This window comes from Chlorocebus sabaeus, chromosome 22 (assembly GCF_047675955.1).
Source record: "Chlorocebus sabaeus isolate Y175 chromosome 22, mChlSab1.0.hap1, whole genome shotgun sequence".
NCBI classification, from domain to species: domain Eukaryota; kingdom Metazoa; phylum Chordata; class Mammalia; order Primates; family Cercopithecidae; genus Chlorocebus; species Chlorocebus sabaeus.
In genome coordinates, this window is record NC_132925.1 from 51,503,287 (window position 1) to 51,527,950 (window position 24,664).

The 24,664-nt window shown below is 54.6% G+C and overlaps 1 protein-coding gene across 5 annotated transcripts in view; it reads left to right on the top strand.

Annotated features, from left to right (window-relative positions):
* Nucleotides 1-24,664, top strand: part of IQSEC1 (IQ motif and Sec7 domain ArfGEF 1) — a 391,698-nt gene that overhangs the window by 257,929 nt on the left and 109,105 nt on the right. The window contains exon 1 of one of the 5 annotated variants that reach the window (XM_038003510.2): nucleotides 7,307-7,834. The exons of 3 other annotated variants lie outside the window; for them this stretch is intronic. In XM_038003510.2, coding sequence (XP_037859438.1) covers nucleotides 7,767-7,834 — 68 coding nt within the window. In that variant the 5' untranslated portion in view covers nucleotides 7,307-7,766. Of the gene's footprint in view, nucleotides 1-7,306; nucleotides 7,835-14,223; nucleotides 14,332-24,664 lie in introns of those variants that run through there. One more of the 5 variants, XM_038003514.2, reaches the window with a different exon arrangement.

Genomic DNA, 24,664 nt, shown 5'->3' on the forward strand with positions numbered 1-24,664 from the left:
GCCCAGAGGCAGCAGATGACAAGGAAAGGAGGCAGGGAGGCCAGTGAGGAGGTGAGGGCCAGCCCAGGGTGCTGCATTCCTCACCAGTCCTCACCAGTCCTCTTTGAAGGGGATTTGTGTGGATATGTGCACGCATGCACGCACACACACATCTCACACACCGCATGTGTGCACACACACACGCACAAGGGGAGGGTTCCTATTTGGCCCCCCTTGACCTGCATGGCAAGACCCAGGGGCTAAAGAATTGAGGCCTGTCAGCACAAGAGTGGGGGTTGAAGGGAGCAACTTTCTTCTTTGTCTAAGGAAGGGGCTAGTGAATAGGCACAGCCTGCAACAAAAGGGATTTAGGTTAGACATTGAGAAGGACTTCCAAGTCAGCCGAGGAGAGCCATGTTACGTAGCAGTTATGAAGTGTGTCTCAGAGCAAAGCTGCTTCAGTTCAATTCCCTGCCCTGCCATGTTCTATCTGTATAGCCCTGGGCATGTCTGTGGACCTCTTTCTGCCTTCCTTTCTTTATCCTATAGATGAGATAGTAACAGCACCTACCTCATGGGATGGGCCTAAGCATTAAATGAATTAGTCACACATAGAGGAGTGGCTACAAGAACCATTCAGTAGCCCTTCGGTATCACCATTCTTGTTGTGTTGATGGAGAGCTGTGTCACCCTGGAAGTTTTAAAGACAACCACAGCCAGAAACTTTCAAGGCTAGAGGCTTAGAAGGGCAGTTACTGTATATTCGTGATCTTCTATATAGCTTTACACAGTGCAGTCACACAGCATGAGCTCCTTCCATTTGCTTCATCTTCACAACCCCTAGAGATAGATCCTATTTTTCTCCCCATGTTGTGGATTAAGAAACTGAGGTAGGCCAGAAGGTGTGAGGAACGGCTTGTGAGGATCCCTTGGCCAGTGCAAGTCTCAGAGTCAGGACTTCTGATCTGAAGTCCCAGAAGTCCCAGATCTGTGGCTTCCTTGCTGTGTGACCTCAGGGCAAGTCACCTCCCACCTCTGAGACTCCATTCTCCATCTCCAACAGTGAGGAATGAGGCTGGAGTCTCCGGTGCCTACGTTGTCTGATTTCCTTGCATAGAAGATCTGAACACAAACCCTGATGGTCAAACCCGGTAGCATCTGCCCTCCCCATGGCTGAAAGGAAACGTGTCAGAACCCTCAGAAGGGACAACCTATGGGGACTGGCTGTCACTTTGACTGATTGCTAATGTCAGTCCTGCCATCTGGGATGCCATCTGTCCCACAGCCGTGACACCTGCAGAGGTACCCAGTTCTAGGGTCTGGCTCTGCCCTGACCCCAGTTGGGGTCACGTTAGCAAGTTCTTGGAAAAACATCCCCCAAACAGCCTCCACCCAGATGCTCAAGAGCTGCTCAGGATCCTATTTCTACCCTCCCATGGCATAACTCGATAAGATTGTGCAATTGTCTTTGTACTTCCTGCTGGCCTAGCCTGGCCCAGCCTCGGGGGACAACTGACAAACAGAGGCCAGACGGGAAGCAGACCCTGGCCCCAGATCCCACCCTGGCAGGTCATGTCCCTTATCTGGGACTCAGTTTTATTTGCAAAATAAGGGCAGAGAGATCAAGTGAGCTAGTTGTTCGTTCACTCATTTGGCAGGTATTCATTCATTAACTCCCCCTCTGAGCCAACCCCTATGATTGAGGCACGAGAAATGGATACGCAAACCCCCTATTTGCCCTCCTGTCACTTCCAGTCTGGGATTTTCAGCCCTGCGGGGCTGTGAGGGGCCACAAGCATCTCTGGAGCTGAAACAATCATGGGCAGCTTCCTGGGGGAGGTGGTAGCTAAGTGGATCTTGAAAGGCAAGAAGGAGCGGGGAATATAAGAGGTGTCCTGTGGGCCAGACACTCACAGGTGTATTTTATTTGGCTTTCATAGGATTAGCCTACATATCATTGTAAATTTGAATTTACTGCAAACATATAAAAATCAAGAGCTTTTATGTAAAAACCTGGATTTCTGATATCTGAAAAATCAGAGCCCTTATTCCTGCATAGCAGCCATCAGCCAGAGCCGAGCCATAGTTGTTCTGTTTGACCAGTGGGAGTGCCCCCATTCTGCCTTGCCTCACCATCCCTCCGAACCTGCTCCCACCGGCCATCCTTGTGTTTGTCACCGTGGATGGAAGCTCCATTTTTCTAGTTGCTCAGGCCAGAAACCCAGTCATCATCTTCCACTCCTCTTTTCTCTCTCACCCCCTCATCTTATTGATCAGACATTTCTACCGGTTCCACTTTAAGAATGTCTCTAGAATCCAACCTCTTGTCCCTACCTTCCTGTCCACCACCCCAGTCCAAGCAACAGTTCCTCCCTGGCCCCTGCTTGCACCATCGCCCCCTTGTGGTCTCTTTTCTGCACAGCAGGTAAAGTGAGGCCCTGCAGGCCAAGTCTGGCAACTTGGACGCTGGCCCTTTGTGCTCCCTAAGATGGACTTGGGGAAGCTCTTCTCTGCCTTCTTTCCCAGCTCCTGCCCTGAAGTGAGTGCCCAGCCCCTGCCCTGAAGTGAGTGCCCAGCCCCTGCCCGCACACTGGGATATTAGTGGCTGTCCTAGGCCTGAGACAAGATGGTGGAACTCAGGATGCCAGCTGCCCTGGAGGCTGGGAGCCCACCACTGTCCTCCAAGACCCAATGCTCTTAGCATCCTGGACTTTCATTTCTCCGTTTGGAAAATAGGGGCATCCCAGCACCCCATCCTCAAACGGCCAGTGCGTCTTGAGAAGGGGGATTCAGGGTTTTGAAGTTCAGCCAACTCGGTGTGTGTGCCTTCCTGTGCCTTGCATGGCTCGGCACTATTGGAAGACTGCGGATATAAATGACAAGTGATTTCTTTTGTTTTCAGCCTCCAGAGCTTCAGCTTTAGAGTCAGATAGGCAGAGCTGGGTTTATATATCATCCTGAGTATCTAACCTTAGCATCTGAACCTCAGTTTATTAATTTGTTAAAAAAAAAAAAAAAAAAAAGCTGGGGAGATAATAATAACAACTGCTACTTCATAGGGTGATTGTGCAAAGAACTAAGCTGCGTAGATCTCCCCACCAACCCCTCCCCTGCTCATGTGAGCTCTCAGAGCAGTGAGGGAGGGATGCAGAGACAGGTCATCCAAGTGCAGGGAAGAAATGGCTGCAGTCCAGGCTCAGGGAACGAAGAGGATGCGGGGCAAAAAAGGATGGACTCCTGGAGAAGGGAAGTGTGTCATCCAGAGAAATGATCTAGTTCATAAGCCTTCTTGATGGCACAGCCCACTGTGGGAAATCGTTTTCATTTGCTCCCTTGGTTCAGAAGGAAGGCCAGCCCCACCAGGCTCCACAGTTTTGTCCACCAACTCCTCAAGTGATGATATCTGGCACAGAGTAAGCCAATCTGATTGGGTGAAGGAACAAGCCAATGGAAAATTGGCTTCCTAGAGGAGGTGTCCTTTGAGTTGAGCCTTGAGTATTGGGTCCTGTTAGGAAACATGGGTCACTACACAAACTCCCTTGCAATGTGGCCTGTGATGGGGCTGTGTGCAGGGTGGGATGGGGTTAAGGCAACTGGGCACCTGGGCTGGCAGCAGGGGGGAGCCCTAACCAGTCCTGGGCCAGAGGGTTGGGGGAGAGAACAGTTTCATGAACCAGAAAGAGAGAGACCTGAGTGCAAACGGCCACCCATCAGGACTGTGGCTGCTGAGGGGCACAGGAAGCAAAGACAGAGCTGAGGCAACAAGTACCCTCACCTACAGTTCTCTCCTCCACCTCCTGACCTCCTGCCAGGGCCACTGCTGGCCACCCCATCAGGAACCAGGAGGCAGTGGGAGCCTGGGAGCTGCAGTCCTGGACCCAGAGCGGACTGGGGCATGTGGAGAATAACTGGCCAATGTGTGCAGATTTCCTGGCCCAGTGTGGACAGGCCTGGAGATCTGAGAGGGCTCAGGGGTGTTGTGATGGAGTGGGGGCCACTTGGGGGTGTCAGGAAGCTCAATGCAGAGGGAAGATGTCAAAGGGCCTTGCCCACCTCACCCTGGTCTCCCGTGAGTGACGGTCAGCATGGGAGAGCGGGTAGAATAGGAGAGGCTGCACGGACCCCCAGTGAGCAAGGAGGGGTCTCATACTGTCACCTGTAGTTCTCCAGGTAGGAGTTGAGTATAGTGTGCCCGTTTTGTGGGTAAGACAGATATGGAACAGTGGCTTGCCCCTTAAGCCAGAGGCAGAAGTTGGAGGGTCTCAAGGCCCCAAGACCACAGGCAGATACATCTTGACGGGCAAGGAGAAGGCACACGTTCAGTGAGCCTTCAGAGGCCAGAGAGAAACTCATTGACCCTCACTCAGCTTCCAGAGCAGGGGGCACCTCTTCCAGTCCTCATTCCCCCAAGCGGGGTCCCCTTCGACACTGTCCCCCCACTGTGCCTGCAGCCTTCCTCAAGTGTGCACAGTCTCTGAGCTGTGCCCTGCCCTCAAAGGCCAAGTTCACAATGGCATCAGAGTCTCCCAGGGAACAAATGTGTCCTTTCCTTTGCCTAGGCAGCAGTGACTTCATCCCCAGTGGGCTGTGTGAGTCACTGGACTGAGGTTGGAGGGCCAGCCAGTTCCCTGCACAGCCTGGCTTTGGCCTTGTGGCTGGGGAGATAGAATAGCTGAGGGGGTGAAGGCTTCCACACAGACCTGCCCTCGTTTCCACTGCTCTTGCTGGGGCTCCCTGTGTCCTACAGGGCAACTGGCACTGAGCACCTAACACATGCCCGGCAGTGCCAGGGGGTTTTTAGGTGACAGCTGGTATTTACTGAGTGCACTCTCTGTTTCAGAAACCGTTATGAACTCTCACTTCGTGGACTGGCCATGCTGTCCTGCAGACAGTGATGTTGAGAGGTTAAGTGTTATACCCAGGGTCACACAGTTCTGTAGTATCCCTCATTCCTCATCACGGCCAGGAAAGCAGAGATTTTTATTCTTATTTTGCAAAGGGACAAACTGAGGCTCTGTAAGAGGAAGTAGCTTGTGTAGAGACAAAGGAGTCAAAGATGAGTAAGGAGTGCCCTGTTCTCAAGGATGAGCCCCTGAGGAAGGCAAAGACAGATAGAGTGTGACATGTCCCCAATGAGTGGATGAATGGGTGGATGGACGAATGGACAGATGGGTGGATGGGTGGATGGATGGACAGATGGGGTAGATAGGTGGATAGATGTGTGGATGGATGGACGGATGGGTGGATGGATGATGGATGGATCGGTGGGTGGATGGATGGGTGGGTGGATGGATGGGTGGGTGGATGGGTGGATGGGTGGATGGATGGATGGATTGAGGCTCATTTGCAATGAATTCAAATTTACAATGATATGTAGCAACATATGATATGTGGATGGGTGAATGGACAGAGGGATGGATGGGTGGATGGATGGACAGATGGGTGGATGAGTGGATGGGTAGGTGGATAGTTGGGTGGATGGACAGATGGATGGATGGGTGAATGGAGTGATGGATGGGTGGATGTGCAGGTGAGGAAACAGATGGATGGATGGGTGGATGAGGGGATAAATGAATGGATGATAGGAAGGAAGATAGATGGATATGTGAATGGATTAATGAATCTATGGATGATTCATTGGAGAGGAAGGTGTGTGGATGTGTGAATATATGAATGAGTGGGTAGAGATACAGAGGGTAAGCAGAGGCTGCTTCCACCCACAAAAGACACTGCGAGAACTTCCCCTACTAGGAGGACAGGCCAGAAAAACATTTGAATGGAGGCCCTAGTCTGTGTGGCACAGGGAACCGAGGCCAGTATGAAAAGTGATAGGGAAGTAATGTCCAAGGGAGAGTTTCCTTAGGTCCGTGGGGTTCCATGATGGAATGGGGAAGCTTAAAGAAAAAACAAGGAATGGGGAGCTTTGAAAGGTAGTGAGCTTCACATCACTGGGGGTATTCAAGCAGAAGCTGGGCAGCCACTCCCACTGCATGCTATGGAGGAGCCCCGGTGGCAGGTGGAGGTCTGCTGTGGTGGCTTGTGAAACCTCCTCTGTTGACAAGGAGGGAGAAGAATTTGGGTTTCCAAGTCCCCCAGGGAGGCCACAGCCTTTGTAGAAACCTATCTTGCTTTGGGATTAAACGTTCTTTCCTGGCTCGGGGGACGGAGAAGCATGCAGCTGCTAATCCTTGGTGTGGGAATCAGGCTGGAATCCGAGACAGATTTCCCATTCTGCACAGGCCAGGGCAGGGGGCCTGGGGACAGAGCAAGGCTTTGGAGCCCTGGCCCCACCCTCCCTGTTTCTGCAGACAGGTGATGGCCCTCGCTGAGCCTCAGTTTCCCCCTGGTGAAATGGAGACCCTGCTGCCCACTCTACATGATGCCCAGGGCCCTGCTGGGTGCCAGGTGCTGGGTGCACCTGCCCTTCTGGGGGACTTCCTGGGGGCCGTAGGTGGGGAAAAGTAGATCTGTGAGCGTTGACCTTAATCTGTGAGTCATTATCCCTGGGGGCCCTGCCTGGGAAGCCCCAGCTGCCTGGGCTGGGCTGGGCCTGGGAGCAGCTGGCAGAGACCAGGGTGGGGGCTCAAGCTGGGGCCTCAGTCTGGAAATGCCCCAGACCCAGCCTGGGCCCAGACCCCAAGGCCCTCAGCTGCTCAGAGACTCCAGCCCTTCATCCCACCCCACCCCATCCCTACAGAGAGGAGCCAGCTTACACCCTGACTCCAGCGTGGGCTCTTAGAGCCAGACTGCCAAGGTTCAAATCCCACCTCCACCAATTCCTAGGTCCGTGACCTAGGGTAAGTGACTTCCCCTTATCTGTGTCTCAGTTTCCTCACATGTAAACCAACACGAATCATAAAATCCACTTGATAAGGACATTGGGAGAACTGGGTGAGTTAGTTCTGGGCCTGAGGAGGGCTTAGGCCAGTTCTCAGGGCTCCATGAGCCCACAGTAGCCTGAGGTGAAACTAAGGCCGGAGGGGACTGACCACACCCAGCATCAAACAGCAAAGAAGTGGCCCAGCCAGGGCTGGAAACCGTCTCACCCACCAGCTGGAGACCCTCGGGGCCAGCCACTGTCTAGAGGATCAGCCCTGATTTTGTCTTTATTTTGCTTTGTGTCAACCCCAGGCTTTCCCTGGGAGTGAGGTGGCAGAGCAGCCCCTTCCTCCACCCTCATCTTGGTCAGCTGGTCGGTGGGCAGGGCTGCAGGCTTTGGGCTGTGGGGCGGGAGTTGGGTTTAGGCCTCTGGGGAAATGGGGAGGATGTGGGCCCGCCCTCGCCTCCCTGCCCGCCTCCCTCTCTCTGAGCTCGCCTCTCCCATCCCAGGCCAGCCTCTGGACACAGGGCCGGCCCCTGGGCTCCGGCAGCTGAGCTTTTCCTCACCGGCGGACGCCCCTCACCCATCCCGCCCTGAGTGACTCACTGCTCCCCTGGCCTGCAGCCACCACTGTCTCCTGGCAGGAGGCAGCGCAAGGTTGTGCAGAAGCCACAGGGTCTAGTGTGTGAGGGCCGCTTGGCCAGGAAGGTCTGGAGCAGCTAGACGGGACCAGGGCACAGAGGCTGGCTGGCAGATAGTGGGGTCTGTGGCTCAGCCCTGCAGTGGCCAGTGGCAGCTGGTGCCTCCCCTTTCCCCTGACTTTGGGAGCTTTTCTTCCTTCTTCCCACCATGAAGAAGGAAGGGACTTGAGAATCTGTGAAGAGAGCCGGTCCCCGGCTAGGAGACGCTGGGTGGTGGGGCAGTGGTGGTGGGCCCCTCGGCCACTCGCTCCTCCACCGAGCCAGGCATGAAGGGGGATGGCAGTGCCGTGTGGAGCCTTATGTGGAAGTACTGCATCTCTGTGAGGACACTCAGGTACCGGGACGCGTGCGTGGCTGCTCTGCCTGGCTGTCAACTGTTGGGCTGGATGGTTTGCATGGCTGTACAGGGTCCAGGAAGGAGCTGGGATGGAGGCAACCAGAGCAACTTTCAGTCTCTGGTGAAGTGGGAGGAAGAGAGTGGAACAATGGCCAGGGGGTGTGCAGCATTTGCCTGGGACCCAGAGCACCCATTCAGGAAAGGAACACCAGGGCAGGTACAGCATGTGTTACATAACATGCTGGCACAGGGCACAGCTGTGTGACCCCGGCCCTGCCCCACAGCCTCTCTGAGCCTGTTACCCACCAGCGAAATGGGGCTCACACTCGTCCCTTCAATGTCAGTCACTGAGTGGCTGAGGGCTCAGCCTGGACTCAGGCACCAGGCTGCCCAGGTTTAATGCTGGCTTTGGCATTGTTAGTGGTATGAAGTGGCTTCACTTCTCTAGTCAAAGTTTCCCATCTGCAGATCCTTTCAGGATTGTTGTGAGGATTTAGTGAGGTAATACATACTAAGATCAGGGCCCGGCATGGCGCCAGCATGCAGTCAGTGTTGGATACGATGACCCTTGCCGTTAAGCTTTCTCCCCAGCTGGACAGCTGTGGGGGGCAGTGGGGGTGTCTGGAATGGTGCCTGCATGGTGGGAATGAAAGGGTGGAGCAGCGGTCCTTGGCCCCCTGGGGAGGGGACACCACCCATGATCGTTCCAGCCTCTGCAGCTGTCAGAAGGAAGGAGACAGGGGCTCAGGAAGCCAGGTCCCGTGTGATCTTAGGCAAGGCTGGGGTCTCCTCATCTGTAAAGGGGAACTATATGGGGCCAGAATTTGTATATGGAAGGGCTTAGAGGCAGCCACCTATTTGGAAGATGTGTTTGTACTTGGATACTGCCTAAGGGCGTATTTTTTTATTTAAAAGGGTGGACTTGCAACAGGTACGGGATTGAAAGATTGTCCCTCTTTCTGCCCTCACTATCTGGTGTATAAACTTTATAAACATTCCTTCCTTCTTTCCTTCCTTCCTTCCTTCCTTCCTTCCTTCCTTCCTTCCTTCCTTCCTTCCTTCCTTCCTTCTTTTTTGCCTTTCTTCTATTTATCCTTCTTTCCTTGTTTCTTTCCTTTCTTCTTTCCGTCCCCAAATACTTGTGACAGCTTACAGAAAATACCTGAAATAAAATAATTAATAAAAAACATCACAAGCCAGGCATGGTGGTGCGTGTCTCTAGTCCCAGCTACTCGGGAGGCTGAGGCAGGAGGAATGCTTGAGCCCAGTTCAAGTGTAGTGTGCGATGATCATGCCTGTGAATAGCCACTGCACTCCAGCCTGAGCAACACAGTAAGACCTCATCTCTTAAAAAAAAAGGATCCGGAGTGGAAAAAGCACAATTTAGAATAGGATGTCATGAGTTAGGGTAGAAAAATAGAACAGAACAGATATATGCAGGGTCCTGAGGTTCTTCTGTTGGGGCAAAAATTGCCAAGTTTCCTGGCAGCCAAAGGGAAAGGGGAAACCCAGCCACGCAGTTTACTCTCACTGTAATAAGAAACCATAATTACAGTGGCCACAGTTGTCTCTGCTGCTGGGTGAGAGTGTCTGGGGCCCTGGGCCTCAGCCTCAATGGCGGGCCTTGGGCCTGGGCAGGTTTGAGGGAGCAGGGCAGACAGTGAGGGCTGAAGTGTTCTCTTGGGATGAGGATGCCAACTGGCTGTGGGAAAGGAGAGAGGCAGAGTTCAGCCCTGGAGTGAGTCAGTGGCTGCCTGCCCCTGCCCCAGACCCCGGGATAGACCTCCTGGGTGGGTGACTTGGGAGCTGGGCCAGGTGGCGGGTGACTCCTGGACTTCGGTGACTGCTTCATGTGCTTTTCCTTGTGACCACAGCTGTATTTTCCTGAGTCCCATTCTGTCCCAAGGTTTCCAGGGATTGGCACTTTGGAAACCTCAGGACTTGTTGACAGAATGCAGAGGGCTCAGCACTGGGAGACCCACCATGCCCTGTCCAAGGGTGATTCACTCGCTCCCTCTTGGCTGCCGTTTGCCCACATGGTCTGTAGGAGAAGCAGCAGCGCCTCACAGAGGCTGGCATACTGGCCTCTCTGTGCCTCAGTCTCCTCATCCACGAAGTGTGGGGATAATGGCATGGCCACCTGACAGGGCTGTGGGGCGGGGCCTTACAGGAGGGTTTGTGGCTGTCAAGTGGTGATGAGCAGGTAGCTTCACAGGGGTGTCACGAGCACTGGCAGGTGGCCTCCTCACCACCAATGAGAGGAGAGTGGCAGGGTGGGTGTGGGCACCATAATTGGCACTGGGTTTGCCCCAGACCCACTCTTAGCACCCATAAGTGCCAGGCACCCCTGTGGTTAGCTGGGGAGGATGGGCCTTGGGCTCCAAGAGAAGCACTCTGCCCTCCTGACCCCTACCCCATTCTGTTGAGAGCCCCCGAAAGGACTAAGGCCACGCCCCAACCAGCCAGCCAGCCAGGAGCAGGCCCTCTGCGGATCCCAGCCTCCTCAGCTGCCAGGGAAGCCCTGAGTCAGCAGGTCTGTGGCCTGAGGCGGAGCTGCCGGCGGCCACAGGGACAGATTGGAGGGTTGTGATCGGACAGCGCATAGTTTTCCACTTGCGTCTTCAGATTCCCCTCCGAGTGAGCCTATTGCCCCTGGCTGGGTCCCATTCACATCTGGAAAAGCAAGAGGTGTGTGTGGAGCAGCTGTGGGCCTGCCAGCCCTGGCCTTCTGCCTCGGGGTTTGGTGATCACAGTCAAGGAGCCAGGAAAAGGGTCTCTGGAACTTTGGCCCGAGGACTCTGAGAGGGATGATCCTGGCTGCAGGCTGTATCCTGGACAGAACAACTTGGGAGCTGGGCACCCCAGGGTTTAGAGCCCACAACGGTAGGTTGTGAGATGTGCAGCCCTCAGGCAAGTTGCTAAACCTCTCTGGGCTTGTTTCCTCACCTGTAGAGTGCAGGGGGAGCCATGACAGCTGAGCGGGCTTCTTGGCAGGTCACCACTGGGTTCTGTTGGCTTGGCATCCAGCGGGGTGCATGGTTGTGGCACCCACTCCTTGTCCTCTGAGTCTCAGCATGGGGGCTGGGGCGATAGCATGATGAAGTGAGAAGCACACAGGCTCAGAAGTCAGGCCGACCTGAGTTCAAAATTGGGCTCAGCCCCTTCCTACCTTGAAAGTGACTTTTAGAGATGTTCTGAAGCTTCCATGAGATGATGCCTGGAAGCCTGCCCTGGCTGCAGTAGGTGCTGCTGAGGCATTGGCTGTTTGTATAACAGGCAGCTTCCCTGAGCCTTTGTTTCCCCACCTGTGAGATACGTGTGGGGATACAGTAGTTCTGGAGAGTGGATGAAACCCTTTAACAAGCTCCCTGCCCCTCACCTCCCTGCCTCTTCCCTGGCTGGCCTTTCTCTGGGCACTCACCTCTGGGCCCCTGGCAGACAAAGGCCTTGCTCTGGGTACAGGGCAGTGCCCTGATCAATCCACAGCCCCTCTCAGGTCAGGCAGGAAGATCACTTTTGCGTCTGGCATTATATTGGAAAAGAAAGATTGTTTTGTGCCTTGAGAGCCAATGGGGCGTTTGAGCCTCTTGATGGGCCAGGGCAGCTCGCTTGGAACACATGGGGCCCAGGGTGCTGGTTGGTGAGGAGTGGGGTGGCCTTGGCTGCCCTGGCCCTGCCCCCCTCTGCCTTCCCACCGTGGCTGCATCTGGGCAGGAGGGCCGTGAGCAGCTCAGCTGGCAGCCAGCCTTTGAGAGCTTCCAGGGAGCTTCCTGGACAATTAGCCATCTGATGCCTCTCTGCAGGAGGGCCAGTGGGTGTTCCTCTTGGGACAGAGCGCTCACCACCTCCCAGCCTGGGCCATGCCTAGGCAGCTCTGGTGCGAGGACATTTGTTCCCCCTTGGAACTGGCACCATCCTTCCTACGGTGCCCGCTGCCACCCACCCATACACTGAAGTGGCCTGGCCCTGCGCTCTGAGCCTCACAACCCATCTGCTCCCCAGCTCTGGACAGCCTGCAGAGACCAGAACTCCCTGAGGCTGAGGAAGGGGTCACCAGCCTCTTCCTCACCCATGCCTTCTGGACACACCCTGGCCTGTGCTGTCTATCTCCGGGAAGAGCCCAGAGCTGAGTTTAGGATGGGCAGGAGGTCCTGGGCAGAGCAGAGCAGAGCCGCCACTTCTCTGGCTCCGGGTACTGCCTGGAGCACACATAAATTCCCTCATGCCTGCTTTCCCCTTTCACTCATGGGCCTCACCATTGCCTCAGCCCTGCCAGCCTCACCTCCCTCTCCTCAGTTTCCATCTCTGCTAGTGGCTGCTGCCCCCTCTCCCTGCATTGAATCTTTGTGCAGGGGGTGAAGACCTACTGTGTGCCTGGCACTGTGCCAGGTGCTAACTATGTGTTCCCACATCCAGCCAGCTAGCGCCCACCCTGTGAGGGACACTGTCCCACAGCACAGAGGAGGACCTGAGTCCAAGGCTTTGCATTATTGGTTTCCTCACTGGAGTTGTGGGTGAGGCTCTTCTTGGCAAGCACCGCAGGGCAGCACTTGTTGTCAAGAGCTCAGAGCCCAACAGCAAGGCGGCATGGGCATGAGCCACTCTGGCGCATGGGAAGAGGCTTTCTTCCGTTGGTCAGCAAGCAGTTTGCTGAGCACCTATTGGGTGCTGACCCGGGCTAGACCCTGGGGATACAGCAGTGAGTGAGGGGAACACTCGGGCCTCCTGGAGCAGATAGATGTTCAGGTGAGAGAGAAACGATAAAGAGAGAATAAACAAATGAAGATGCCTTCAGGCAAGGATCAGTGCCAAGAAGATAAAACTGCGAGGGATGATGGAGTGATCAGGGGAGAGGGAGCCACATAGCCTGGGGAGGTCAAGAAAGGCCTCTCCCAGTGGCGATCAGTGGACGAATAGATAAACACAAGGTGGTCTGTCCTAGTGTGGAGTATTATTCAGCCATAAAAAGGAATGAAGTTCCGGCACATGTTACAGCACAGGTGAACCTTGAGGACATCATGCTAAGTGAAAGAAGCCAGACACGAAAGACCACAAAGCGTATGGTCCCGTTTCTAGGAAATGTCCAGAACAGGCACATCTATAGAGACAGGAAGTAGGTTTGTGGTGATCCAGGGCTGGGGAGGGGTTCTTTTTGAGTGATGAAAATCTTCTAAACATGGATAGTGGTGACAGTTGTACCCCTCTGGGAATATACTATTAATAAAATCATTGAACTATACAATTTAAATGGGCGAGTTATATAGTGTGTGAATTATATCTTAATAAGACTGTTTGAAAAGAAAACAAAGGCCTGTCTGCGGCGGTGGCCTTACTTTGAGAATGACAGGGAGGAGTGAGTTTGTAAGGACCTTGGGGAAGAGGGCAGAGAGAGCAGCCGGTGTGAGGACCCTGAGGTCTGTGTGCACCTGCAGGAGAAGCATGGAGGAGGAGGCCGGCAGGGGTCAGGAGGGAGGGAGGGAGGAGCAGGCCAGCAGGGGTTGGGAGGGAGGGAGGGAGGAGCAGTCCCCGTGGTGGCAGGGCCAGATCCTGGAGAGGGCTTGAAAGTTGACTGGGGCGGGAGAGCCACGGCTGGGTAACATCGCTGTACTTTCTGTTTTAAAACCGTCACCCGGACTACTGTGAGGAAATGAGACTGTGGAGAGGGAGTGGTGGGGCGTGGGGGGCAGGGAAGGCTGGTTGAGATGTGGCGGCCGGCCACTGTTTAGATGAGAGATGACAATTGAGATCCAAAGAAGGAGACAGACAGACTGGCCGGCGGTCACACTGGGAATTCAGACAGGGACAGAGCACTCCTGGCGGGGAGGAGGCTTCCTAGAGGAGGGGCCTGGGCCTGGACACTGGGAATGTCAGGATGGGCTGTTGGCGGCCCTCTAGATGGCACCCCTATGGAGGATGTGGGGTGCCCTGCCTGGCCATGGGGAGACAAGGCTGGCCACCCTACCCTGGCACCCACCCTGGGTACCCTTTGGGCCCAAGCTGCTAAGTAAGTAGGGCACCCTCTCTCCAGGGACCCCGTCACACTGCCTTGGTGCTGCCGGCTCCGGCTGGCCCTCCGTGAGAGTGCAGTGCCCGTGTGGCCAGAGACCCAGCAGGGGCCTGGCACTCTGAACAAACCAGCCTGCCTGGAACTTAAGTGGCCCTGAAACACAATCAGCCACCAGAGACTAGCCAGGGAGGTGGTTGTATTATTTATTAACTGGGGCTTGCCCAGTGAAGCCATTTGGGCTTGCCAGACCTGGAGGAAGCCCCCTCAGCAGTGCCTGGGGGCCTTTTGGAGGGCAGGCGGGTGGGGGCCCCAGGGTGCCTGGCACCCTCTCCCCTGGGTGTGGTTTCCTGGATGCCGACTGAGCAGGGAGGAAGTCAGACGTCAGGACCTGCTGTGGGGATGGACCCACAGCTCATCCCCTGGGGCCGCAGAGGCAGGCCAGCTGCTGGGGTTCCAGGGACACCTCCGCCCCCTCCACTTTGAGACTGTGAGTACCACCCACCTGGCCCGGGGAGGGGACCTCAGCAGCCCTGAGAAACCTGTGAGGGGCTGGCGACTATCAGGGCAGCCTGCCGTGGTGAGGGTCTTGGGGGCTGTCATCAGAGTTTTCACTGTTTCTCAGAGCTGTATTCTGTGACCCATTTCTCACTGCCTGGAATGCACACAGGCCTGCCCTGGGCCCAGGAACACGAGGTGTTTCCCCACAGCAGCAAGGGGAAGTTCTTTAGCTCCCCTGTGCATTAGACCAGCCCCAGACCCTGTTAGGACTGAGAACCAGGGCCCCGCAGCCCACCTGGGTGGCTGGGAGTGTTGGGTCTCTGCCTAGGGCCCTCACAACCACCCTGAGAAAGATGGACTTTTGACAATGCCCAGTTTACAGCCAAGTAAACTGAGGCCCTCAGAAGTCACACACCAGTCAGAAGTCCTCAGAGGCCCTCAGAAGTCACACAGTTGCCCAGGGCTCCTAGAGCATAGTTGGTGTGTTTCCTTCCCACACTGCTGCTCCCCTCAACCCTATGGTGCATAAACTTGGAGCAAATGGAGTTTTACGACTGAGGGAATACAAGGCTTCCCCAAGCTGTGCTGAGGAGACACTGCCTTGCACAAGTCTTCCCTGCCCCAGGCTCCCTGGGGCCATTTCCCATCTGGCAGTGCCCCAGTGTGTGTCCCCCCAGGAGACCCTTGACCCACTGACAAGTTCAGTTTCTTTCTGAAATGATCCAGAGTAGAACATTGAGGATCTGCAGATCCCTGGGGCTGGGAGGGTGTTGGGGGATGGTCTCTGGGTTCTGAGCTGTAACCCCTGAGCCCGACCTCTTGGGGTCCTTGGGCCAACAGCCCCTGGCTCACTGGGGTCATCAGGGAATTCTACAGATGGGTCAGAGGAGGCTTTTGCCAACCCAGCCTCAGGGAGCAGTCTGGGAGCTCTCACTCCTGTTAGCCAAGCCTCCCCCACCCCAGCCCTGGCTCTTGGGGGCAGGCAAGACGGATAGCCCTTTCCTTAGGACTGGAGCCCAACCCGTGGCAGATGGAAAAAGTGAGGTCCAGTGATAAGGAAGTAATGGGCACCTTCACTCCTGGCCCCACGCTGCAGACAGAAGGCTGCTCAGTGCCCTGAGGGGTCAGTCAGTCTGTCTCAAATCCCAGCTCCCCAGTGTGTCCCAGCCGTGTGACATGGAACAGATGTCCCAACATCTCTGGGCCTGGGTTTCCATATAACCCACGGTGAAAATCCCCGCTTCTGGGGTTGTTGTGAGGCTTACGCGGGGAAGCAGGCCTCGGTGGGGAATCTCCCTGTGGGCGTAGGTGACTCTGGATTCCCATCTCACTGAGAGATTTACCAGGGCACAGTGCCCCTCAGGCTGGGTTAGGGGAGGCTTGATGACCCTAGTGAACCAGGGGCTGTTGGCCCAAGGACCCCAAGAGGTCGGGCACAGGGGTTACAGCTCAGAGTCCAGGGCTCTGGCCTCCAGCTCAGCTACCTCCAGCAGGAACCTGCCTTTGTTGGGCTCCAGGGTGCAAGCTGGGGAGCCTGGCCAGATGGCTGCCCACACCTGTGTTCAAGGCCCAGCAGAGGCACAGGGCAGAGCAGGGCCCCTGCTGCCTGCCTGGGGACCTCAGGGGAGCCCATCCTGAGGCCTCCTGTCCTTACCTGTAAAATGGCCAGGTGTAACCAGGAGCCTTTAAGCACTCCATGACTCTGTGCAGAATTTCATGCACATCATTCATTCGTTAATTTAGTCATTCGACAAACATCTATTGGGCACCTACTGTGTACCAAGCACTGTCTTGTCTCTGAGAGTATAAAGGTGATAAACCAGATAAACCATCCCTGCCCTTCTTGGTGTTGGGGAGTTAAGCGATATATGACTAACGCAATGCATGCATGATAGGTCATGGTGGGGACATGTTCTGTGAAGGCGAGTAGGGCAGAGGAAGGAGATAGGCAAAAAGGAGGGGTAAGCAGTTGGTTGTATTTTTTTTTTTTTTTTTTAATTGAGACGGAGTCTCGCTCTGTCACCCAGGCTGGAGTACAGTGGCGCAATCTCGGCTCACTGCAAGCTCCACCTCCTGGGTTCACGCCATTCTCCTGCCTCAGCCTCCCGAGTAGCTGGGACTACAGGTGCCTGCTACCACGCTCTAGGGCTAATTTTTTGTATTTTTAGTAGAGATGGAGTTTTACCGTGTTAGCCAGAATGGTCTCGATCTCCTGACCTCATGATCCACCGACCTCGGCCTCCCAAAGTGCTGGGATTACAGGCGTGAGCCACTGCGCCCGGCTGGTTGTATTTTATTTTAATGGACACATGTCAGCTATTAGAAAACACCTGCAGGCCATCAGGCAGCTGAGGGCGGGTTGGAGGGTCCACACTGTGGCCTTCACTCCCTGAGTCCCTTGTGGGCCAGGCCAGTGTGAGCTGTCCTCTGACCTGCTTGCAAGGGTGAGCTCATTAGCCCCATCTGAGGGACTTGCAAACCAATGCCCAGAAATCCCAACCAGTGTAACTCCAGTGGCTTCTGGGAAAGAGGTGAGGGGACCCCGCCGGCAGAATGGATATCTGGACTATACTTAGTGTGTGGGAGCATCGAGGTGGTTATCAGCTGGGCCTGGGGTGTGGTCAGGCTGTGGTTAACAGCCCAGACCTTGGGAGGCCAGGGCAGGTGGATCACTTGAGGTCAGGAGATCAAGACCAGCCTGGTCAACATGGTGAAACCCCATCTCTACTAAAAATACAAAAATTAGCGGGCGTGGTGGCAGGCGCCTGTAATCCCAGCTATTTGAGGGGTTGACGCAGGAGAATCGCTTGAACCTGGGAGGCAGAGGTTGCAGTGAGCCTAGGTTGTGCCACTGCACTCCAGCCTTGGAGACAAAGCAAGATTATCTCAAAACAAACAAACAAACAAAACAAAACAAAAGAGGCCCAGACTTTGGTGGGAGTTTCTGTTCCGCTGCTTTCGTAGCTAATGTGACCTGGGGTGTGTTGGGTGCCATCTCTGAGCTTCAGTCGGTCAGTGAGGGCTCTCTTAGTTCCAAGTGACAGAAAATCCGAACCTATCAGGCATAAGCAGAAAAGGGGTTTCGTTGCCTCCTGGAACTGCAAAGTCTAGAGGGTAACTAGCTTCAGGAATGGCTGAATCGCAGCGTTCGTTTATGCATTTGGACTTTTCAGCTCTTACCTCTGCTTTCCTCCCTACTGTCTTCACTGTGAGGCAGGCCCTCTCCATGCGGGCATCCCTGGCTCTGTGCCCGGCATGTAGCAAGTGCTCAGAAAACATTAGACATTTCCTTTCATTCAGTCGTCACCAGCCCTGTGACAGGCCAGCTGCAGAGCCCAGGCTGTGGTGAGCAACACATCATTTCTGTCTTGGGGATGTTCACAGTACTCTGTGGGAGAAGGGACTAGAAAAGAGGAAATGACTACACAGGGCACTCGGGGCTGAGAAGGGGGTGAGCTCTGAGGCCTGTGGGAGCCCAGAGGAGGGACAATGGAGTTTTTATCTGGAGGGGTTCCCCGAAGGCTTCCTGAAGAAGGTGGCAGATGAGCTAGATTTTAGGAGCAATGGAGGAGGTGGCCCGGTGAGTGGCAACTAAGGGAGCAGGGGCCTAGGATCGGGTTCAGGACTCACACCCAGTGGGGCTGACCTGGCTGTGCTAGGTTCTTGGAAGTCCTGGCTGAACTCGGAGAATTGGTTCTTGGGCCATGCTGGGGGTGGAGGCGAGTAAGCCTACATGTAGGTGAAAGGTAGCCCCAGCAGCAAGGCTGTAAGGAAAAGAGAGAATGAGCACTGAGTGAACACCTACTGTGTGCCACCCACCCTCCATATGTTGCCTCATTCTGGCCACTCCACAGCCTCTGGTGGTGCCTCATGCCCACTTTGCAGAGAATGAGCCAGAGGTTCTGATCAGGTGCTGGAACAAACCACCCTTCCAAGTGAATCCAGGAAACCATTTCCCCCATGAACTTAGAATGTGAGACTCACTCATTGGCCAGGCTCAGTGGCCTCTGTTCTGCCGTCGAGAGGCTGCTGGGATGCTACCCATGGCATGGCAGGGACAGATGGGGAAGTCACCATGTTCAAAACAGTCATGTGTTGAAACACCTCCCCAGCCTCTGATCTACCGGTAGTGGCAGCGGAAGCAAACACAGCAAATCTGAAACCCGATGCCTACAAAACAGGAGTGTGAAGTGTGACACCAGAGGCCCCCACACAGAAGTGGGTGTGGACGGCCACCTGCCTGTGAGCAACCAGGGGAAGCCAACTTGGTGCTGAGTTTACACAGTGAATGTTAAAAAGACTTCTAAGCTGGTCCCCGTGTATTCACACACAGTTGAGAAAGGCCAGGGAGGATAACAAGGGCTAGAATATAGGGTCAGCTCCCTACAGTTGCTGTAACCCCCTGGGCAGCTCCCTTTACTTCTCTGAGCTTCAGTGACCTCTGCTGTAAGTGAGGATAACATTTCCCAGAGTGAGGATTAAATAACACCATACATGTACATGCCCATAGTCGATGACCTAGCAATGGCTCAATGAGTGTCAGTGATGATTATCCCCATGTAAAATAAATCTGAATTTAAAATTTTAAAAATGGTCATTTTTGCATCCATGGACTTGAGCCAAATGGGAAATGGTTTGGTTCAGCCTTTAAGCCCCTACAGGTACACACTAGGTCTTTCAGCCTTGTGTCTGCTGGTACGCCTGGGGCTCAGGAAATGCACACGGTGTGTTAAAACCAAGTTTGAATTTGTCAAATCCCAAGTCAGTCCAGGATGTTCATTTCTTAAATGATACAGTGAGAGAAAATTTTTTGAAGATGAAAAAGAAAAAAAAAGTGAATTTCACTCTGGAGAAATAAGCAGAGTGATGGAGGTAGATGCCACTGACAGAGTGGAGGAGGAAGCGTGGGGAGGCTTCCAGGAGGAGGCAAGCTCTAGTCAGCAGGCACCGGTCAAGTGGGGAGTGGAGGAGAGTTTGGGTAGAAACTGTAGGTCGAGTCCCCATGGTGTGTTTGGGAAACAGCAGTCTTGGGTGATACCTGTATGGAAGGGATGAGGGCCAGAGTTCAGGACAAAAAGGAAGGCAAATGGGACCCAGAGCCCAGGGTGCTGGCCTCTCCCTGCAGGCACAGAGGAGCTGCCAGGAGCTTTTGAGCAGGGAGTTTTATTAACCAGTATTTGGTTGATTAAAAAAAAAAAGGCACCTCAGACTGGCTTGACTGGCTTAAGGCAAAGGCTGAATTTATTGCCTTCTGTCTCTGAAACAGACAGGACTTCAGGTACAGTTGGATTTGGGGGCTCAAACCATGACTCCAGACACCGGCCTCTTTTTCTCTTCTTCCATCTCTTTGACTTCATTCCCAGACAGCCTTTCTGCCCAGATGGCCTCAACAGCTCCAAGTCGACAATTGTCATATCCAGGCAGAAACTATTCTGACAGAATCAACTCTCCCTGGTTAGCTTAGACCACATACCCATCTCTGGACCAGTCACTTGAGCAGGCGGGATGAGCTGCTCTCTCTGATAGACAAGCTTGGTACTGCATTCAGCCCTGGAGGTAGCTGACCCAAATTAGATGGACTGGGAATGGAGGATTGGGTTCCCCAAAGAAAACTGGGGTGTCTTACCAGAAGTGAGAATGGAGGCTAGTCAGGCAGAAACATCCTGCATCCACCACTGCGACCTGCTAAGACTTGTGGGCTGGTCGATCCGCTACTGTGACCTGCTAAGACCTGCCAGCTGGCCAGTCCACCACTGTGACCTGCTAAGACCTGCCGGCTGGCCAGTCCACCGCTGTGACCTGCTAAGACCTGCCGGCTGGCCAGTCCACCGCTGTGACCTGCTAAGACCTGCCGGCTGGCCAGTCCACCGCTGTGACCTGCTAAGACCTGCCGGCTGGCCAGCTGAGCCATGTGATCTGCCGTGCATCATCCCTTTGGGTCGCCCCATGAGGTAGAGTTTGTTACGATCCCTATTTTACAGATGAGAAAACTGAGGCTTAGGGAGACACAGTCACTTGCCGAAGGTCACACTGTTAGTAAATGTCCTCAAATCCCAAATCAGCTTGACCTGAAGCCCAGAATCTTAACCACGTGCTCCACTGCCTTACAGCAATCAGCAAAGGATGATGCCTAGGGAGCTTGGATGGAGGATAGGCTGGCAGAGGAGACTGGAGGCAGAGGATGGGAGTAGGAGGCAGGTGCCACACTGGCAGAGAGGAGGGATCCTAAGACAGAGCTGTGGTGTGCTAAAGCCTGGCTCTCAACGCACTGTCAGTTTCACTTTTGTTGTTGTTTCTTTATATAGACAAGATAGCTGATATCTAATCAGCAAAGTACACACACACACACACATATATACACACACATACTAATTATTATGCCTACTGGTTTCTGCTTGGGGTGATCTTAGCAGGAGGATGTGAGGGATGAGGGTCCTGAGCCTGGAAGCTGGAGTTATGCTTGGGCTGCGGACACCTGGGGCATTTCTGGGGGAGTTTCCCGGGGAAGTGGTCAAAGGGAGTTGGCCGCCCACCTGGCTCAGGGCCAGGGCAGAGAGCAGCTAGGATGGGGAAACAGCCACTCTGCACTTCCCTTTTCAGCCCTAAGGCTTCTCAGGCAAGGTCCCACCTCCTTGATGACATTACAGCATGTCAGAAATCAGCCTGCCCACACCCTGACGACACAAAGGGGAAGTCAAGGCAGCAGGCGACTTTAGCTTCACCGCCACCACATGGAGAGGTGTGGCAGTCTGGGCACCCGTCCTGGATTGGCTGTCGCCGCACTGTGTGACCTAGGACGAGTCACCAGGCCTCTCTGGGCCTCAGTTTGACATCTGCAAAATAGACCTATGAAGACAGAGCAGGCACATGAACAAACCTTTGCAAGTGACCTGACCCAGTGCCAGGCACTTCACGGGCTGTCAGGATTCCTTCCCTGTGTGGTGATCTCTCGGAATAACAGCCTTGGAACCCTGGAGGGGAGAAGGGCTGTCGATCTCAGAAAAGCAGGCCAAGACCCAGCTTTGCGGTATACAAGCCACGTGGCCTTGCACAAGTCACTTCACTTCTCTGGGCCTCCTTTGCCTTATCTGGAAAATGGCTTAATAACCACACCCTCATGCACGAATGAGAGGGTTAACCGAAAGCTTAGCCCCGAATGGGTTTTGCTGGTGTATCTGGTTCCCACTGGGTTAGCCGGATATCCCCTCCTCTGTGAGCTTGTCTCCTGCCCTGGAGCCAGATCAACAGCGTTGTTCTACCAGTAATTCAACCAACGAATATCAAAGCAACGCTCAAAGCAGTGGACACCAGCACGAGACCCCCTCCCTCACAGAGCTGGCATTTGGGGGTTGGGGGAGACAGACAAGTGACAAGTAAACAAACAATCAAACAAGAGCATTTCTAACATCACAGTCACAAAAACGAAGCAGGAGGCTGCGGTGGGGAGCTACTTGGCGCTAGTCAGTGAGGGCCTCCTTGAGGAGGGCACCTGAGGGCAAGAAGGAGGTGGCCAGCAAAGATGGGGGCCGGCCTGGTGGCAGAGAGAAGAGGAGTGTGGACAGCCCCCTGGGGATTCAGGCTCAAAGGACACAGGGTTTGGAGGCTAATGGCAGCACCCTCAGAGAGGACGTCTGGGCAGGCATGGACAGTGGACAGACTGACGGTCGCTGGTGGAGGATGCTTACCTCATTCCCTAAACATTGGCTGGAGGAAGGGTCAGTTGAGGCTCACCTCTGAGCTTCAACGTGGGAGGGAGAGGTGTCCAGCTTGGCCTCAGACCCCAGACTGAGGGTGACGAGGTGGTGATGGTGGTGGACGGGCATAGCCAGGAGAGGCACCTAGGTTCAGTACCAAACTTCAGAACTGCTAAGAAGTACCTAAGTAACCCCGTTTCATCTTCAGGTAAAGACACTCAGAAGGCCAGGCACCAGGCCTCTCCTTGGGGTTCCTGGGGTGGGCTTATGGATGGGTAGTTCCTCTGCTTTCTCACCTGTCTTCCTAGAGGAGTGCAGGCTTAGAAGGTGAAAGCTGCAAGAACTTTGAGAAATCACCAAGCTGTCCTCCCATAGGACAGGGAATTCAGTGACCTTGGTCTGGGGAAGGGTGGGCTCCACTGGCAAGCTGGACGTGCTAGGGGCTCTGGACTCTGGGGCAGGGTACGGGTGGGGCCCCAGAGACAGGGAGGGATGGCTGGACTCAGCCCCAAACTTCCAACAGCCAAGAATTACACTTCATCTGCAAGCACAGAAACCACAGATAGACCCAGAAGGGAGGGGTGGGTGGCCTGTGGAGGCTTTCGAGCATCAGCAAAGAAAACATGGGATGTTTTTCAAGTACAGAATGGGTGATACGCTCTAATGTGTGTATGAGGATGTTCCCAACTATGATGTCATTCCATTCTCACAATAAATCCTGTCCAACAGGAATATCTGCCCTATCTTGCAGAGGGGAAACTGAGGCAAGCCAAGTGACTCGCACAAGTTCCTTGCCAGCTAGAAAGTGACAGCATCACAATTGAGACCAAGAACCAAGCTTTCCTTAGGGACGTGGAGGGTGGACCAGTGCAGTGGGTGGGGCAGGTAGAGAGCCAGGCTGGCCTCTGCCCTCCTCCCAGGGGCAGCTGGGCCCACAGCTCAGTCCTCTGGATGATTAGAACGGCCGGCAGGCCATTTACGGAGCCAGCCCCACCTGCTCTGTCTGGATCCTGCATACCAGCTGGAGACAGAGTCCTTACTACAGCTCCCCTGACCCTCTTCCTAGGGGCTCTGTCCCCTACCCACACTGCCTTGGTCTCTGTCTGCATGAAGACACGTGATTCCCTCCCCACAGTCTCATGCAGCCCCCGCCAGCTTCCTCTCCTGCTCTCCACTCTTGTGAATTAGGGGTGCCCCTACCACTGCAAGGATGGGGGCCAAAAAGTCCTGGAGGAGGACAAAGCCTAGCAAAAGTGACTTTGGACAAATGTCTCCTGCTCTTGAATCTGTTTCCTCATCCATGAAATGGGGAGAGAGATACCTGCCGGTAGCAGGGCTTTGTGATTTTGACTGCAAACGTGTCAGGAGAGGCCAGGCTGCAGGGGCTCTGCCAGTCAGAGCCCGGCCCAGAGCACAGATCCCAAAGACGGCCTGTCTCTGGGCTCCATGTGGGTCTCTGCTCTGTTTAAATGGCAGAGTTCCCCAGCGGCCCATGGAGACTGCTCATGCCCCTGCCCCTGGGCCCAGGAAGTGCTTCAGCGTGTGCTGCTGCCTCCTGGGGCCGTGGGTGGGCCCTGAGCTGCAACACCAGCTGGTAGTCTCTGGAGTGGGGGCTGTGTGCGCATGTGTTTCAGTTAGATTTTGCTGTGTAACAAACTACACAGAACATAGTGTCTTAAAACATTGGTGACTTATGATTTTGCATGATGGTGTGTTTGGAAGATCTGGGCAGTAGTGCTGGTTACCTTTGGCTGTGCTCAGCTGGGCTGGAAGTTCCAAGAAGGCCCCACTCCCGTGTCTGCCGGTGGATGCTGGCTGTCAGCCAGGCAGCTCAGGCCCCTCCAGGTGCCCCCGGGCTCCTCCATGTGCCCCCACCACAGTGGTAGACCAGCCTCCTCACATGGGGGTCCCCTTAGTTCCCTCCACATGGCCCCCACAATGGCAGACAAGCCTCTCACATCGGGATCCCTTCAGTTCCCTCCATGTACCCCAATCACACCTTCTACACATGGTATCTGAGGCTGCCCTCCCAGAGTGGACCAGAAGCCGCGAAGCCTCTTGAGGCACAGCCATCACCAATGCCACCTTCTCCTGAAAGGAAAGTCATATGTCCAAGGAGAGGGGAAGTAGCCCCCCGCTCCGGTGGGAGGAGGGGGACATGTCGCACCTCGGAGAGGCCTGGGTACCAGGATGGGAGGAATTTGTGGTCATAGTTGGCAATCACAGGATATGTATCATTAGGATTTTGCTGGGCTGTTATTTCACACAGGTTGGGGTGAGGGGAGTTAAGCTCTAGTCATTATATACAAAGTCAAAAAGTTACTGTCTTAAAATTCCCCTTGAAGAGCCCTTAAGTTGCTCATATCGGACAGACTACCTGGTTTTGTGTGCACTGCCCCGGGCAGTGACACTCTGTGTGCTGTGATGTGTGCAAATGCCTGGGCCGGACCAGGAAGGGAGCTGAGGCTTGTCCAGACACTGCGGCCTTCACCCTGCAAGGGGACCCTCAAATCCTTGCTGAGAAGGGAGGGGGAGCTAAGCTGGCTGGCTCACCTTCAGGGCCATTTCCATTCCCCATCCCTACAAAGCCTCTAGAGCCAGGCTGCCCAGAACAGTAGCCACTAGCTA